Genomic DNA, 18,703 nt, shown 5'->3' on the forward strand with positions numbered 1-18,703 from the left:
CATACTGGGATTCAAACTTTGGAAATATACCTTGACAAAGTAGAATCACAACTTTCAGACAATCTGTATCTCACTAATATAAATCAATAGCGATAGTTCCAGTGATTGTCTTAAGAACAAATATGAAGTAAATAGACTTTACAGTGAGGGTAATAAAGGATTCAGTTATACTTAAGATAAATTAAATGAAAGTTTCACTTAAAATATTTCATGAGGATAGAAAAGAGGAATTTGGTGATGGATGCAATTCTCATTCCTTGCTTTAAATAAATTTCTTGTTTCTTACTTCATGTTGATTTATATTGTTTCTGTGTGAGGATGTCTAAAATGTCTTGCAATTTAATTATGCAGATGGCCAAAACTTGTTACCTCAGGATAGTAGCAAAATAGACATGTTACCTGCAGCTCAAACAACTTTTATCTTGATGGAAATGAGCAGAAGTAGTGGAGAAAGCAAAACTACAGAAGACTAAGGAGACAAAAACTACTAGAGCAGAATAATTCCAGTTCATTTCCTTAGCTGGTAGCTAGCAGCTTGCAATCATACTTTTGAGGCGGTCAGTGCTCGTTTACTCCTCCTGTTCAGGTTATTGTCTTAAATATTTGAAATAACGTTTGAAATGGGATCTGTAATTGTGTAAAAGGTAAAACACTATTCTGCTTGGTTAGCTGAAGTTATTGATGCCTTCTGTCTTTTCTCTTCATACAGCTTTTGTATGCCTGCACAGGAAGAAACTGAAAATAAAACTGAGCCCTGGAACAAGCAAGAGTAATTCTCATTACCATTTGAATACCTAGTAAATCTATTAATTATTTTGTTATGATTCAAATTCAGGTCTGCTCTATGGCATCACAGACTCTCTTATTCAGGTGTGGGCAGTATGGCCTGTACTACATAGCACAAACCAGTCCAGACAGCAACAAGATGAACATGGTTGATACACGCAATTTGTATTTCCCAAAAACCCATTTTGGGAAATATATAAAAGGAGGCCTAGAACCTCCTACCCACTGCCTAGGTAAGTAATCATCCATTAGGTAAGTACATATGCTTCAGAGCCTTTCAAATCACACCTGTTTCTGTATTCAGAAGCAGATATTAAATTACCCAACAGTATCTTATTTTGAAGAAAGCCAGGCTAAATGGTGTGTCTGCAAGACCGAGGTTTATACTGACCTGTAGCAACAGCAGATTTATTGTCAGACAATCTTTTAAATTGTAATGTAATGGCTTAGAAAGATTTAGAGACCTTAAGATTAAAACCCCTACTACTCCAGCAGGTAAATTCTTAGCTTTACCAGCTAAGCAGAGGGTAGAAGAAATCCCATGAAGTTCCTAGACGTCCCTAGGATGACTACAGGAATCATTTCACTTGACAATAGTGCCAGTTTTATCTAGAGGGAGATAACCTCCTTCTGGATGTTCTACAAGACACCAAGGTAGTCAAAAGCGTGAGACGTTCTTTGGCTGTCTTCTTGTGAGCATCTTTTCAAGTAGTAAGAGAGGTTCAACACTGATGTTTCTTGCACTGCATTAGTGGTTGTGTGTGGAGAATAAAAGTTCAGGAAGGAAAAACAATAGCTATTTAAACATTAAAAAAAGATTTGTATAAAGCAGTTAGAGCAAAAAGCATGCTTCAATTTCACAGTATAAATTCATCGGTATTGTCAAAAACACAGGTTTCAGCACAGCACAGATTAACAGAGTTAGTCCATTTGGGTTCATACAGGCTCACAGTGGAGTGAAATTCCATTACCTTTCAGTAATGCTGTCAGGATAGCTAAATCAATATCCTGGTGTCCTTCTGATCCCATGCGAAATACTGTGATCTGAAATGTTAAAAGACAATATCATCATTGAAACCAGGGTACTTTCTAAAAAAAGAAATTAAATTAGGGCAGCAGCATTTGGATCTCAAAACGTCCTGATGGCTACAAGATGATCTTACTTTATACATTTTATGAGAATCTTATTGAATAGACTTAATACACAGTATTTTTTATGAGATAAAATTTGTAGAAATTTTATTACTGAACATATAGAAGAAAAGTGTTCAGTGATACAGGGTGAAATTAGAGAGGAAGAAATGTTTTTGTGTTAGATTAACATTAGATTTAGTATTCACAATGCATTACTAGAAGGAATTAGGTATATAATTGGTGCTGGACCTTATTTATGGCATGTGGCATTGAATAAATACTTTTGACTGAAATTAGCAACCTATTCCAACTCATGATTTTATATAGCAGAAAGTCAGATAAATAACCTAAGAATTAAGCTTCTAACACATGCAGAAACATGGGTAGTCAGTGACCCATCACTGTAAGATATAAGCACTGAAGCAGTGAGATGAGATACACAATTCATAAAGAATGAACACAGGGAGGCTGTTATTTCAAGCCAGTTTCACTCTTGGCTAAGACTGCACTAAGATATATAGAAGTGTAAACCCCCATGCTCCTTTGGTTGCCATGGCAGTAGCTGCTCCTGTGCCTCTGCTTCTTGTGAAGCTTTTAATCAGTGTCTTTCCTTTACTCATGAAGCATTTTGATCTGAGTACCTATTATATTTTTTCTTTTTCCTTTTGCCAGTATGGACTGTTTCAATCCTCTTTTTTTTTTTTCTTAAGTGTTATCTTTAATTGGGAACTGTGCAAACATATTTTGAACTCATATTCAGCAGCATTTGTTGCCCCACATTCCTAGACTCCTATGCCTACAGAACCACTGAATTGTAGCAGCATCTGATGTCTGGAAACATCATGACACAATAATAGTGTACTGTAATGGGGAAAGGAAGTATATAAAGTGGTCAAGGCTAAGACAATACTTTGGTGACAAGCTTAAGTTTGCTTGCTGAAATAGCTCTGCAGAGTGTATTCCAAGAAATTCATTGTAGCCCTCCTGTAGCACCTATTCTACCTTCGCTTGACTCTAGAGCTCTAGGGGATTCAGAGGTTGGTTAAGAGATTTTGGCATCAGTGACAGTAGTACAGGATGTTAGTGAAAAGGCAAACTGGATGAAGTAACAAGAAACTGGCTTAGCTCAATCAGCCAATTGATTTGGATGATGACTAAATTAATGTGAGAAAACATTCATGTTAGATGTCCTCCCCAGTTGAAGTAGACTGTTTTCCAGTTACACCCTTCGAAGTGTTCCCGAGACAAGCATAAATACTGAAAATTATACTTTAACGCTATATTTTCTCTCTCCCCCTTGACTCTACAGATGTTTCTGGCAAACCACTTGATGTCTATCCCCATACCACAACTTGAATAGAATATAATAGTTTCAGGTGGAAGAGACCTAAAACAATCATCTAGTCCAACTGTCTGACCACGGCTGACCAAAAGCTAAAGCATGTTATTAAGGGTGTTGTCCAAATGCCTCTTAATATGCCAAATGCCACTGACAGGGTTGGGGCATCAACTGCCTCTCCAGTGTTTGACCACCTTTTCCTCAGAATGAGAAGTGATTGCTGATGTTTTTTTCTTATCTCCTCAACAATTGGCAAGGAAGTTTTCCCTGCAGTACAGGCTGTCTGCTTGTCTGACCTGTAGGGCACAGGTCATGTGGGTAGAAATACACATTTCTATATACGTCCCATCCTGAAACACAATAAAAATGTGAGCTGATGAGATCAGCCTCTCCACTGTACGTGTTCATGATGTGCTTCCCATGCCACACATGGCAAACTGTGCCACAGAGGTTAGCAGCAAGCCAGGCAGGTTAAAAGGCCGAAGGAAGAGAAAAACCTTCCTACCCAACTCAGTAGGAAAGAGGAACATCTCCCTTCTCATGGGCAGCTCTGGGAGGTGCTTGCAAGAAGTGGGTGAATACAGCATTGTCACAAAACAGTCTGTTCATAACAGCCTTACAATGGTTTGCAATTTCCTACGTGATTTTTGCAGCAACAGGCATCTCTGTAGCACTGAAGAGAAGTGTGACAGCCTGGCAACTGGATCAGCTAATGCTGGGAATGTCTAGTTTACATCACTGCGTTTGGTGGCTCCACCATACAGCAAAACACCCTTCTTCTGTGAAGGAGAAGGTGAAGCCAAAGGTGAAGCAGTCTGCACATCAGGGACTAAAAATACTGAACAACAGGAGTTCAGTGGAAGAACAAAGTACCTCTCAAAATAAACACATGCTCAGTGAACTCCAGCTTAATTAAAGGGCCTCATATAAATTGCAAGCACAGAACAGCTTATCACCACAGGAAAACTAAGTGAAGCACTTTGCATGCATCAGACCACATATAATCCTAAATTTCTAACTTCTCTTTCATCCCTCCTCCCTGGAGGGTCTCAGAAAAACCCACTTCAGCAGAACAAATTGCTGCTCTGTTAAAAATAAAACAGAACTATGTAATTTAGTTACATTAGAATAAAAAGGATGTCTTTCCATAGTAACTGTTACTTTATTATTAAGAGGCCTAGTGAATTCAATTAATGAAATAAAGAAGATGAATAACTGGGAAAAAAAGATGGAAGTAGAAAGAATGCTCAGACTCATACCAGAACTATTACCATTTGGGGGATCATGCCCAAGAGTGAACTAGAAATTTAGACAGAACCAATGAAAAATATCATGATACTTCATTCCAAAGTGCTGAGAGTTCAGCAGCTCAAAGACAGCTGATACTGTGGACTTTTGCCTGTTTTGAGCACACAAAATCTTCTAAGGTGGTAAACAGGTATATTCAACCTCTCCTTATGGTTTAGGTTAACTGTAACTATCCATAGCTACTTTGTCTCTGTAATGGGTGCACTCCTGTTATGAATTAACGGACCTTTGGTCCAGGCAGATGCTCAGCAAGTAGGCTTAATCAAAGTTAATGTTATTGTGTGAGGCTATCAGATAGAACTTAGCACGAACCCCCCAAAAAAGTTTGGCTAGAGACTGAGCTTATAAGCAGCCAAAACTGCACAAACACAACAGAAAATCTGACTACAAATGAATAATTCTCACAGCTAGTTATCCTTTGAACATCCTTTGCCTCCCAACCTGATGAAATAGCTTTTTATCAGTCTGGACCTTACAGGCAGATCTTTGCCCTGCCATGGTTTACCATGGTTTTGGGAAGATGAATTGTTTCTTTTTTCCACTATTGCCCTAAAGCTTGACCCATGTTTTTTGTTCATTCACAAAGTGTAGGATTTAAAATATGACTGCACTGTAATTAGGGAAAGAGCCAACATTGTCACACTGCCAATATAATCTTTATCTCTGTTGATAAAATCTTAGTCCTGATCTGCAGCATTCTTCACATGTATCTTGTTCACCTCGTATCTCTGCAAGATGTGTTGGTTGCTTTCACTACTAGATGTCAGAGATTATTTTAGTATAGGGACATTTGCTTTTAAACAGCTAAATGAAAATACTTCAGCACACATGGCTCTGCAGAATGAATTTGGGGAGATGAGGCTTAAAGCTGCAGCATGCTGGCTACTGAAGCATTTGCCTCATCACCACTTGTACTTTACCTGGCGAAGCCAGATCATTACCAGACCATGCAGTTGCAGCTTATAGTTCTTCTTCGCTAACTGTTCATGACCCAGGAACAAGGCAGCAGGAATTAAGGAATATCACTGCTGTGTTTTGAGTTCCAGACCAACAGCCTGTGAGGAACCCCATGTATGTCCAGCAGACCTGTATTTCTTATCCAATGAAGCTTTATGTTAGGCTGGTTTCATGCCTGAATGATTCATTAATGATGGAAATGCATCCCCAAATGCTGCCCCTTTGTTTTTTTTTTTTTTTCTGACAGATTCAAACGTGGATAAAAGGAGAAAATAACCAAGCTTTATAGAACACCAAAACAGAAAAGCATCCAGTTTGTACCTGGATGAGATCCTAGTGCCTTGTGTGAAAGGCTCTCTTGACCTGTCCAGAATGAAAACATGGATTTTGTTTCTGCATTTTATGAGTACAGTTATGATGAGACAGCAACTGTTTCTAAACATGAATTTACTTTTCTGCTTCACAGCCCCTGTAGTTTTTCTAGCATCCTTTAACATTTGTACTCAGAGACATGAGGAAATAGGGACAGATCCTGAAGTACTTATGCAGACTTTACACTTAGAAATGTTTAATATTGTTCGGTCTCAAAATGTCTGTCTATCATCTTGCTGGAGACCTGTTCTTCTGGTGATTTCTCCCAATTAACAGGTAAGAATTTTATGTTTGCAATATACTAATTTAGTTTCAAGAGTCTTAAATGTATTTGATATCATGCTAGTTGCCATTTACAAGTATGTTGGTGAGTAAATCACTGCAGAGAATGAGAAACACCACATTGATGCTGTTGAGCTAGGACACTGACTAGAGTGTCCTGACAGATAGAGCCCTGTCAACAGAGCCCTGTTGAAATGGGCTACAGATTCTACTGTGTACATATTCTAAAATGTATAAAACTGGTGTGCTAAAGGAAAATATCTGGGTCAGTAAACTGTATTGCCAGCTACCTCTTGCTGGATGAATGTCTGCCACTGATATGCAAAAATAACAGTAAATTAAAGACTCAGAAACCGAATTAATAACTAAATAAAAGGAAGGTCTTCTTTAAAGGAAGGTCTTCTTTAAATGAAGGGAAGGCAGAGTGCCTAAGAGCCCATTCACCTTTCAAAAGACCTGCTGTAGTGCTGCTTAAGCCTGTTGTTGAGTCCTAGCCCCTCTACAATTCCAGTGAAAAAGTAAAAGGAAAACGAATCTAATAAGATGTGTATATGAAATCCAGAACATTTAATTATAAAAAAAAAACCACCCAAAACCAAAACAAACAAGAAGTTGGCTTTAAAAAGTAACACATACTTAAGACTTGATTACCCTGCCAAAAGAAAATAAGATGTTTCAGTATTAGTCAGACTAACACTAGCCGTTTGTTTGCATTGCTGGGAAAAAAAGAATATTAGTTTAAACTGAAAAAATTTCTTTATGCTGATCTGAGTCAAACTGCATCTTAATTTTTTTTAATTTTTATTTATTTTTCTGAGTGTAATGGAATTGTATTAGAGAAAAAACCTGCCATTTACTCTACTCAGATATCTCTTTTGAGTAAAAGACAAATTTACATTCAAAGAAGAAAAAATAAAAAAATCAAGTACTCTTTTCTCTCAGGGATTTAGACCACATTATTACTTTCATGTAGCTGGTAGTTTCAACAGTTGATGTCAAACCCAATTGTTTAAAAAAAAAAATCTTTTCTGTTCCTCTGATACCACCTTGGGTATTTTGGGATTGGTCTTTTTTATTATTATTATTATTTTTTTTTTTTTATTTCCTCCTTTCATTGCTTGGTGTTCACAGTATTTATTGGTTTGAAATGACTTTTCAGGTAATTGCCTGAGGCATCTCAGTGAACAACTATGACTTCTAACAGAAAGCTTTTTTTTATATATTTTTCTTTCTCTTTACAAATATAATAGAAACTGGCGTTAACACCCCTTACAAATACAAAACTGTATTGCATTGCACTGAAGAAAGAGTTAAACCTTCAGCTGAAAACACACCTGAAACAGACAAGCAAAATTGCTTTTGAGTCACCAATAAAGGTTGCACCAATAAGCTGCAAAAGCAGAGTTAACAGGCATCCAGAGTCTTGCTAAATTTAACTCTAATGTCTGTATTTCTTTCCATACGTCCATAGTGATCTGCTTGCAAAGTACAATAGGTAGCAGCTACTTCAGGTTCTTGGGGCAGCCAGGTAAGGACCACCAGCTCTACTGCTCTGGGCTCCTCTCAGGAGAACGTGGTTGGTACCCACCATTCAAAACCCTGTGTCACCCTCTCATCTGTCTCCACAAAAACCTGCCTGACTAACATGCCTGAGGTTTGCCCTTAAATGTAGGAAAAGACTGCCCCAAAACCATGGAAAGGTCTTCCTTCTATCTACCTAACTGCAGATTTTACTGAAGATTGCAATTAGACCAGGATTAACTTTCAGGAAAAAGTCCTAGCTGTGTCCTAATTTTTCCTAGGAAAATATGCTAGGAAATCACTGAGCCAAAACAGACCTTCTCTGCAAGCACAAAGACTGCAGCACACTGTGATACTTGCCAGCAGTAATTACAGTCCAGCAGGGTAGGAACCTGATTTTCAGGCAGGGAAAGTAGCAAGCAAGTAAAAAAAGCAGAGATGGAGGGGGGAAAAGGGAAAGAAAGGATAGAAAACAAGGTGGGGGGTGAGCATGAAGAATATTATCTTACCTTAAACTCTACCAAAAGCACTTGTTTTAAAAAAGCTCCGCTTTCTGTTTAGCACCAGCTTAATTCGTGTTTGAAAGATTACCTTTTCTTCCTCTTTCCTCCATGTAGTTTCTGGCTCAACAGGCTCGGTTTAACCTAACATGATACATTCTGTTGTTTCCTGCTGCCATGCTGATACTGCATTGCTCTTCCATAGGTGAAGTCAGGTAATAATGTCTTACCTGAGAGCAGTGAATACCAGACAGACTTTCAGAAATTATTCACACACTGAGAGACACAGATACTACACTGCCACTTTGGACTTCCCAAATCCTGTATGCATGTAAATGCAGGGATAACAGAAATACAATCACAGCTGGCCATATGCATGGACATCTGTACATGTGGTCTTGTTAATGGAAGCTGCCAAATCAAAGGACAAGATAAGAGGAAAGTCAAGCAGATGCTGAAGAGGGAAGATATTGTCAAACTGAAAGCTGTATTCAGGCCTAGCTGGATATGTAAAAGATAAAACTTCATCAGTATGAGCTGCTATACTGCAAACAGGTTTGTGCTCTACATGGATGAAGTTGGTTTTACCCCTAGATTGAGAAAAAAGAGCAACAGGTAGGGCAGCAGCCACAGATACTGTGCATTAACTGCAAATTTGCCAGGTCATAGGATGCTAATTAATATAAAAACCTGTTTTGAAATAGTTTAAAACAGTGTTTGGTGAAACTAATCATAGGACATAAAAATTCTTCCCAAGTACTAGCATATTCAGTTACTCTTGTTATGTCTTCTCTAACCAAAAAAACTGAGTCCTTCCCTCCCACCACACTACTTTTTCCAGGACTTCAAAAACATCGCAGAAAGGAGGAGCTTCTGTTTGAGGCTAGTATAAGGGCCCAGGGCCCAGGACTGAATTTGAATAGCTATTGAGCACCAGGCTGTACTTGGTATCTCTAAAATATTCTATTACATGTGACCATTTAGTTTTTCAAAGTAGGGTTAACCTCAGACACTTTGGAGTATGAAGAGTGAGCTGAAACATACTAAGATTTTAGCTTGTATTTCATAGAAAGAGGAACCACCACCAAATAAGCAAAGAGTGCAGTGCACACACGAACAGAAAGGCATTTTACCCACTGGCATGAAGGAGACAAGAAATGAAGCAGAAAAATCATACTCTACACCTCAGATTGACAGTGCCTGCTGACTAGACAATGCATGGTTGAAGACACAGTTAAAAAACAGACTAGCAGTTATGACAGCAGAGAAGGCAGCCAAGTGTGCTCTCTTTTCATACTGTATTCATGGCATCTTCAGAATGCTTCAGATTATTCGTGCTTTTAGACATGGAGCTGTTTCTCACCATCATTTCACTATGACGCCAGGAGAAAATGTATGGCAATTTAAAATTAATTCAAAGTGATTTTTGTTTTTCCCTTGCTATCTCCAGATTTTTTTTAATATATTTAAATCTCACTTTCAACAAACACACAAATTCTTTGTATGTATCTCAGTTATGTAAATCAGATAAAAGATCTCCCTTTTCTACAAAAAAGCAGATGCAATTGTGAATACAACCTGAAACTCTACGGTTTGAGAGCATGGGCTGGTCCTGCAAAACAGGCAGATTCTTCCAGAGTACATGTTGACCAGTGTTATTAATCTGGGCCTACCTGAAAATTTCACAGTAAAATTACCCTGAAAATAAAAATGAGAGTTTGATAAAACAAAACATTAAAGGAGATGAGTTACGCAAAACCTCAAAATGGTTCAGATAAGAGGGGAAAGCATTTCCTTTTTTCTTGCAGTGAATAGTCTCTAACTCAGGGAAAAAGCTGCTTGATGTAGAAGCATAACAAAGATCAAAGTGAGCAGGTGAGTCAATGGATAATACTGCAGAAGAAAGGGGATGGCCAAATGAAATTAGGGAATAAAAAGATTAGAGAGAATTATGTTTAGAGAAAACCTAAATTAAGTAGTCTGCTATTCTGAGGAGTAAGAGACTTCCACATGAGGAAATAAGAGGGAACAGATATGAGTGGAGGAGTTTGAATGTTGGTTGCAAAGTTTTTGAATTTTACATCTCTTTCTGTGTTGTGGTAGCACTACAACAATTTAAATTTTAGTCTGATCCAATAATTTGCCATAAACTCATTGTCTGGTAAAAAGCAGGGAACAAAAAAGGAAAAAAAAAAGAAAAAAAGAGAGAAAAATTAGTGCTTATAAGAAAGGCAGCAACTCTGCAATGAAGAGCCATCTGGGTGCACAGAAAATCATTTGACAGAAATTAGTGTAAATATTTGGCTTCCCCTGTCATTGTTAGCTCTTGTTCCAGACTGAGACAGCAATGTCAACCTTGTAATGACTCAAGAGAAAAGGCTATGTACATCAACAGACTGTGATGATAAACACAGATGTGTTTCCAGGTAGACTTGCAGTGTTGGAACTGGTTAAAAACAGTGACCAAGAGAGAAATGAGTTTGAGTGATGAGATAGGCCTTTTCATTTAAACTTTGGTGTAATCTGAGCTCTTCCATCACCCTGATTCAGGAAAGAAATGTGGACTAAATGTGATGTAGTTCACTTTCTCCATCTCCTCTATTACAGACAGGGTGTCTGGAAGTATTGGCAAGATGCTACATTTATAGGTATCCTTCTGAAAACATAACATGACTTAAATAAGTAGAAAGGGACATGAGTAGCACTGTGAATAAAATAACGAAACTATCACCTGGAAGGTTCTGACACCTAAACCCAAACTAATAGGAGGTAAGACCGATTGAAACCTAGTATACAGGAGTTTATTAACCCTGCTGGTCCCAAAGCAGCTGTTACCCACAAACAAATGGTGCATACCATTTCAGCTTTGTTTTGCAGTTAAGAGTCTCAGTAGACTCAGGTCTTTATGTGGGTGAGCGTCCCCACATATGTCCTATTAGTTCTGGGAAACTAAGAACTAGCAGCAAACTGCAGTCTCATACAGTTTTACTCTTAAAGGAATAGGCTCCTTTTGGCACCTAACCTTGGGTCTGCAACATCTCTGATCCTCTGCAAAACTAGTGGTCCTGGGTAGGTAAACTTCTGTGAAAAACAGTCAAGCAAAATAATGTCATTATGGGCTTTTAGTGAAATAATTTAATTGTAACTCATCTCTTACTCACAGAAACTAAGCAATGGAAAAATTAATTGCTTTTCAAGGGAATGTTTAATAAAAAAGCCAAGAGTCATGTAAAAAGCTCATCACTGAGATGGATAGATTTAATATTCTGTTACTTCAGGGAAACAAGAATTCAGTTTGGTCATTCCCACTGCAGCATATACTGAAAAATTATTTCTTGCAAGTCATTGTCCTAATGACAATGGTATTAAAGCTGGGGACTCTTTCTCCAACTTAAACTTCAATTTGTAGTTTTGCTTTGCAACAGTTTTTCTAATAGTCTGACAGTACATAGGTGCCCAGGTTGCTTTGCAATGTGAAGCAGGCATATGCCTGTTCTGTATTTAGGCTGACAACAATGTCACAAAACACAGAGAAAAAAGCAGCAAAAATAGCCACAAACCATTAGTTTTCTAGCTGGTTTGCTGGTGAGGCTAAGTAGGTAATACTTGGAGAAGACAGCTCACTTAATGTAAGATATTCCTATTGGACAGTAAATTTGCAGTTACTACTATACCTACACAGAATCTGCATCTCATCCAGTGAGCTCCTTGTCTATGACCAAGACATTATAGCAGTAATGAATAGGTCTTCATGCTCCATCTGAAGCCAAGGAAACTATAATTATATTTTCTAAGAAATACAAAAGAAATTACAGCTCCCAGACACAACAGAGCCAGGATTCTGAACAGCATTGTGGAGTTATTGTGTGGTTGTAACAGCATTGAACCCTTTAACTCCCTGACTCCAATATCGGTCTATATTTTCTAATGTGGAAGTTGCTGTTTTGCCTTCACTTTCATTACTGCGACAACTGACAGAGCTGTATAAGGATTCTGTGTGCATTTCCCAGAATTATTTGGTGATAGTGTATCTGAGGTAATGTGTATTTTCACAAGCTTATATTTTTAGAGTGAACAGAAACACTCTAAATTTAATTTCTGTAGCTGTAATTTTAATCCTTGAATATGTATGAAAAGATTTGTAGTAAGCTGCGCTAGTATCTGCTAGGTGACTGTGATAATTGTGCAGGCAGCGTGGAAGAAATTGAGCAGAAAATATCTGCTTACTGAATGTAAGCAACAAAAGGAATACTGGACCTTGTGGACTTTGCTGAAGATGGCACTCCAGAGGTTCAAGATGGACCAAATGACTGCTTAAACTGAGAACTTTTGCTTCAACAGTGGGAGTGACATTCTTGTGTTTTCTGTTAGCAGAAGCTCTACCTCATCTGGCAGCAGCTGAAAAGCAGCTGGTAGGATCAAAAGCTTTACAAGGCTTTAGTGTAATAAAACAGATTTTTTTTTTTTTTCTTTCTTTCTTTGCTTGAGAAACTTGTTCTCTGAATTTCTGAAATAAAATCCCAGTCCTGGGGTTAGATTTTGTTCTCTGTGGAGTCAGTACAAAGACCAACTAATTTCATCTGACTTCTTGGCAGCTGAAAAAACAAATAATGTTTTATCTCTTTACCAAAAAGAAACCAAATAACGCATGCAGAAGTTAAAACTACCCTGTACTCATCATCTTAACACTTAACATAAGTAGTGTCTAAGTCTTGACTAATCCTATTGATTTGCGCTGACTGGATAGGAGATATAACCTTCATCAAAATTAGGGGAGTTGCTACAGTCACTGCTGAAGGTACCTGGCACCTCCATCAGTACACTTTTTGCTGGAAATCTCATACAGTGCTTCTATGTGAGAGACAGGAGCTCCTTCAGCAACCAGCAGTCCAGTAGTTACATGATGCTTTCCTGCTCCAGATCTCTACTGCCAAATTACATGCTATTCACAGCAATTATACTGAGGGAACTACAGCTGACTTTTACCTTTTAAGAAATCACCAAGCCTCCTTCTGCCTCCTCTATAAAAAAGATTCCATCATTATTAAATATCACAGTTGAAATATTTTTTGTTGTTGTTTTATAAGCCAGTTTTCTTTAAAAACATAAATCTGAATGATCTTTTTAAACTGTGGGAAGGGCCAAAGAAATGAAGTGACAATTTGCTGGTAAATTCTTAAAAGTCCATTTGATTTAGCTAATATTTAATTTGAAGCATATCTATGTGTATGCTAATAAACAGTTGCAGATGGTGTTTAATTAGCATACAAATTCACTGAGCCTGCACATCCCGCTGAAAAGCACAATGTTTTTTGCAGCAAGTATATGATCAAGTCAAGCTCTTTTCAGCATAAAGTCTTCCAGAAACATAGCAGGTGTACTCGAGACTTTTTAGTCAGACAAAACTAAAACCACTGAATAGCTCTTATTCATAGACCAAAGAGAAAAAAAATTGCTAAATTACTCAATAGCTTCCCAGTACTTTGTGTAAGTAACCAATAAGCTGAGTCAAAAACCTGTCTTAGCATGATCATGCACTGTGCATTTCTGACAGTTTGGATCCATTGCTGTTTGAGACAACCACAGTAAATAGCAAGCACCTTTATAATGCAGGTTGTCCTGGTCTGAGCTAAATGCACCCAGCTACTTCAGCATGACACCTGCTTTGTTTAATGTGACAGCACTGCATCTGCAAGTTAGTGACAGGACAAGGGGGAATGGCCTAAAGATGAAAGAGGGGAGATTAAGATTAGATATTAGGAAGTATATTTCTCCCCCCTTCCCCATGTGGCAGGCAAGGTTATCATCAAATGGCCTGTTTAAGCTTCTCATGAGCTGCATGAATGGGAACATGAAGAAAAACGTTCATGGTGGAAAATGCGTGGCCTGGCCTTTATAAAACTGCCTCCTGTCCACTCAGCTTTCATAAACCTTCATGCTCCTATTTTGGGAGATTTGTGCTCCTATTTTAGGAACTTTCTTTAAGAATTCTATGTAAACGTGGTAGTAGAGAATCTCCATAAATTATATACAAAATGCTCTCCTACTCTTGTGATCTATGGTTATACACATAGACCTACTTCATTTTAAAGCCATTTTTATACCACAGACTTCATTAAGCACCTCAGTCAAAATACATTTCTGAATATAAACTCTGATGCTTGCAGTATCAACACAGCTGTTTAAGATTTAATCAAACTACTCATTAAATTAGGAAGTGGAATTTGCTCTGTCTTGCAGACCTAACAGACTTAGATCTCTCCTCTGCTATGGCCTCACCTTATCATCCAGCTTGTGTACTCACATATTATTCAACAAATGAACTTTATCAAATAAATGGAACATTGCACATCACAATAATGATGCTCCCTGGGCATACAATTCAAAGACCATTCTTTAAGAGCTGAGTCAGAACTTGAAAAATCTGATGTTCTGTGAAGTGGGTAATTTTTGTTATGATTATGCTTTTTCCCTGGCCACTACACTTACATCAAATGTATAAAAGAGATGCCAGTCTTTTTTCAAATTCTAAGTAGGTAGAGCAGGAAATTTTTTTTTTTAACCATAGTCTTTTTTTCCTTTCCAGAGATTAACTTGCCCTTTATTTTCTCTTTCTACATCTGTGATTCATCTGTATTTCTTACTTTGCTATAAGACCATATGCCTGCCTGTACACATTTGCAGTTAATTGTTTAATGTCACCATAATATGACAAGGCTTTCCTGAACTATTTACAAATTCAGCATCCACGAAGTCAGACAAGCAAGCGCACTGACCATGAACAGCCATGATCAACTTGGCTGCTGCTGAGTTCTTTGAGACAATCTTTTGAATCTTCCTTCTATTTGTTTCTTCGGGGAGTGGGGAGATCAGACTAATGATGAAGTCAGTTCATCAAGCAGTGTTTGTCATACTATATGCATAACCAAATCAGAAGGTCAAGCCTGAGGAGGGATCAGGGCTGGGACAGATGTGGAAATATGAAACATCTGGCTTTCTAGAACCAGTGAAGTCACTACTCCTGCAAATTCTTCACAGCTCCAAGGTCATCCATCTCTTCTGGTAATGCTATCATCATCATTGTGAGTATCATCTTTTACATTCACTTGCAAGGTTATGAATCTTAAAAGACACCATCAACCCAGCAACCACACCTCAGACACAAAATCTTTCTTGCATGTTAAAATTAATACCCTGAATACAACTAAGGCATCAGAAAGAAACACTTCTTTTACTGTATTGTCTTTACATATGGTTGGGTTAGTGGTATTAATTCAAAATCAGAGCACTTAATTTTGGGCCAGCCATCTCCTGGGTAATAGCTCTTTATGAGACATGGAGGTAAAGAACATCAGTGGTGACAGAGGTTACACTTCCGCAAAGAAACTTTTAACAAACACACAACCTTGCTTGGAACAGAAGTCCTGATGTGAATACTGCAGACAAAATCATCACAGTTAACTTTGCATTAGCAGAACTTGTTCAAAGCCTGACAACCAGTTCTGGAATTAGATGTCTTGATAATTCAAAGAACGCCTTTACTTTCTATTCCTTGTTCCTTCCTACCTTCCTACCTGTGTGCCTTTCCTCCTTGCTGCTTCCCCTGGTCCATCCTCCCTTTTGCTCCACCTCTCTCCCTTTCCTCACTTCCACATTCCTTTCTTCCATCTTCTATCACTAAGTATTTTTTTATGTTTCTATGCAGAACACTGGTTCACAAGTACGTCCTACACATACATATTATCATTATTGGTATTGGTATTATTGTTATTTATACTAACAGAAAACATAAAAGATTGAAGGGGCTGGTCTATACCTTATGGGCTGCACTGACTGTGAATAGCTAAAGGGTGTTTAAAGGCTACTATACAGTTTGAATTCTGGTTGAGGGAGGAAGAAGGCAGCAGTGACAGCTGTCCAGTATCATGAGCTATATATATTGCAACAGCATAGTGGAACCGCATGCTGCTGTCACGTCTTCCATCAGAAGTTGTTCTGGGGACCATCTCCTTTATGCCATTGTCCCAGAAACATGCCAGGTCATTGTGATACATGTAAATGATAGTCATGTTCATACATAACTAATGAGGAAGGCAGACCACTTTTTGATGGACGCATGAACTGTTGGTTATTGAACAGAATACTATGCTTTTGGCAAGTTAAACCATATAAAGAAGTATCTTCTATTTTATAGCATGATAGACTCATAGGATAGTCAGGGTTGGAAAGGACCTTAAGATCATCTAGTTCCAACCCCCCTGCCATGGGCAGGGACACCTCACACTAAACCATGTCACCCAAGGCTTGGCCTTGAACACCGCCAGGGATGGAGCATTTACAACTTCCCTGGGCAACCCATTCCAGTGCCTCACCATCCTTACAGTAAAGAACTTCTTCCTTATTTCCAACCTAAACTTCCCCTGTTTAAGTTTTAACCCATTACCCCTTGTCCTATCACTACAGTCTCTAATGAAGAGTCCCTCCCCAGCACCCTTACAGGCCCCCTTCAGCTACTGAAAGGCTGCTATGAGGTCTCCACGCAGCCTTCTCTTCTCCAGGCTGAACAGCCCCAGCTTTCTCAGCCTGTCTTCATATGGGAGGTGCTGCAGCCCCTGATCATCCTCGTGGCCCTCCTCTGGACTTGTTCCAACAGTTCCATGTCCTTTTTATGCTGAGGACACCAGAACTGCACACAATACTGCAAGTGAGGTCTCATGAGAGCAGAGTAGAGAGGCAGGATCACTGCCTGCAACTTGCTGATCACGTTTCTGTTGATGCAACTTAAGACATAGTTGGCTTTCTGGGCTGTGAGTGCACACTGAAGCCGGCTCATGTTCAGTTTCTCATCAACCAACAGCCCCAAGTCCTTCTCTGCAGGGCTGCTCTGAATCTCTTCTCTGCCCAACCTGTAGCTGTGCCTGGGATTGCTCCGACCCAGGTGTAGGAACTTGCACTTGGCATGGTTAAACTTCATGAAGTTGGCATCAGCCCATCTCACAAGCATGTCAAGGTCCCTCTGGATGGCATTCTAATCAGAACTTTTGCAGAGTTCTGAGTAGAAGGGCAGCCTTTTTTTTTTTTTTTTTTTTTTTTAACATTTCCTAACTCTTTTTCCCTGCTCTCCTCCAGCGGTATTAGCTACTGTCTGCCATACTTTCAACTTCTGTTAAAAGGCATTGCAGTAGATGAAGTCACAAAAACTCAGTTTCAGAAAATGAAACTTCTGAGCCACTATTTCCCCTTGTGTGTTACCCTACACTAAGTGTTGCAGACTGTCATCAGCTTGGAATTCCAGGAAGCTGCAATATGAACTGAGAACAAAGCTTAGAAGAAAGATTAAGTTACAGAATTGAAGCACATCCATTCAATCCATTTGAAACCCCTGGAATTGAATCTCAGGTTTTTACAATGTGATTTTGCTTCAAAACTACTGCAAAAGCAGCCTGATGGAGCTCCCCAAAACTGTTGACAGATCTTTTGTTTCTCAAGACAGCATAAGCACGCATTAACGGGATAGCCTTGCTGCTGCAGAATAGAAGTCTTGAAGGCAAGCTGTTTTCTTCTCATGTCACATATCTCAATGACAAATTAATAGCCCTAGTGATACTTGTGAATTCTACAGCACCATTCAAATAGGATACCAGTGACAGATAAACAATTATGCTTCCTCATGAGGTTTTCTGTAGTTGAATGAGGTAGAATTTTAATCATGATATGCCTGAGGATGACTGAACTGTAATAATACCCATACTCTACTAGCTGGATTTTGTGGTGTCAAAGAAATATAGAGGAATTTACATAGGAACAGATCGGTTGGATTAATCACTCTAAGTGAAAAAATACAGATTAAGACAAACAAAAGTCAGAACAATATAATAACTTTCTAGAGTCTCTGGATCACAGTGTTTGTGAAATGCTTCAACAGACACCTGAAAGATTGATCAGAACAATGCACTGAGCTCTCTCTCTTTGCATCTAAGGAAAGTGTGGACATACCAGCTCCTTCTTCTTCATGCACTCCATGAGGATTATGAAGAGGTGCTGTGCCTGGGTTCGGGTGTATGTGAAAGTCTTCTGTATGGTAACTAGCAACTGATCTCTCAAAGACTCATTGATAAGTCTGAAATTCAAAAGGAAAACATAAATTAGAAAAACAGATATGAGAGAACATTGCAATTTCAGCAAAGGGTCTACCAAGTAAGAGCTAGACAACAATTGCTGCAGGCTGTTTTTCACAGGTCTGAAGGACAAGAATAGCTGGAACTATCAGAGAAAATTTGGGAAACACAGTTCTAGAAAAACACACTGATCATAGAAACATAGAATCATAGAATAGTTAGGGTTGGAAGGACCTTAAGATCAGCCTTGAGTACTGCCAGGGATGGAGCATTCACAACTTCTCTGGGCAACCCATTCCAGTGCCTCACCGCTCTTACAGTAAAGAACTTCTTTATACCCAATCTAAACTTCCCCTGTTTAAGTTTTAACCCATTACCCCTTGTCC

General features: G+C 38.7%; 1 protein-coding gene across 10 annotated transcripts in view; it reads right to left on the reverse strand.

Moving 5' to 3' along the window:
• Positions 1-18,703, reverse strand: part of TRPM3 (transient receptor potential cation channel subfamily M member 3) — a 409,666-nt gene that overhangs the window by 66,799 nt on the left and 324,164 nt on the right. For all 10 annotated transcript variants that reach the window (XM_057402153.1, XM_057402147.1, XM_057402146.1 and 7 more), the window contains exons 8-9: positions 18,196-18,319; positions 1,758-1,830 (exon numbers count right to left, since the gene is read on the reverse strand). In XM_057402153.1, coding sequence (XP_057258136.1) covers positions 1,758-1,830; positions 18,196-18,319 — 197 coding nt within the window. The remainder of the gene's footprint in view (positions 1-1,757; positions 1,831-18,195; positions 18,320-18,703) is intronic.

Source organism: Pezoporus wallicus, unplaced genomic scaffold (assembly GCF_028554395.1).
Source record: "Pezoporus wallicus isolate ANWC-B61680 ecotype Strahan unplaced genomic scaffold, APGP_CSIRO_Pwel_v1 contig_6275, whole genome shotgun sequence".
Classification (NCBI taxonomy): domain Eukaryota; kingdom Metazoa; phylum Chordata; class Aves; order Psittaciformes; family Psittacidae; genus Pezoporus; species Pezoporus wallicus.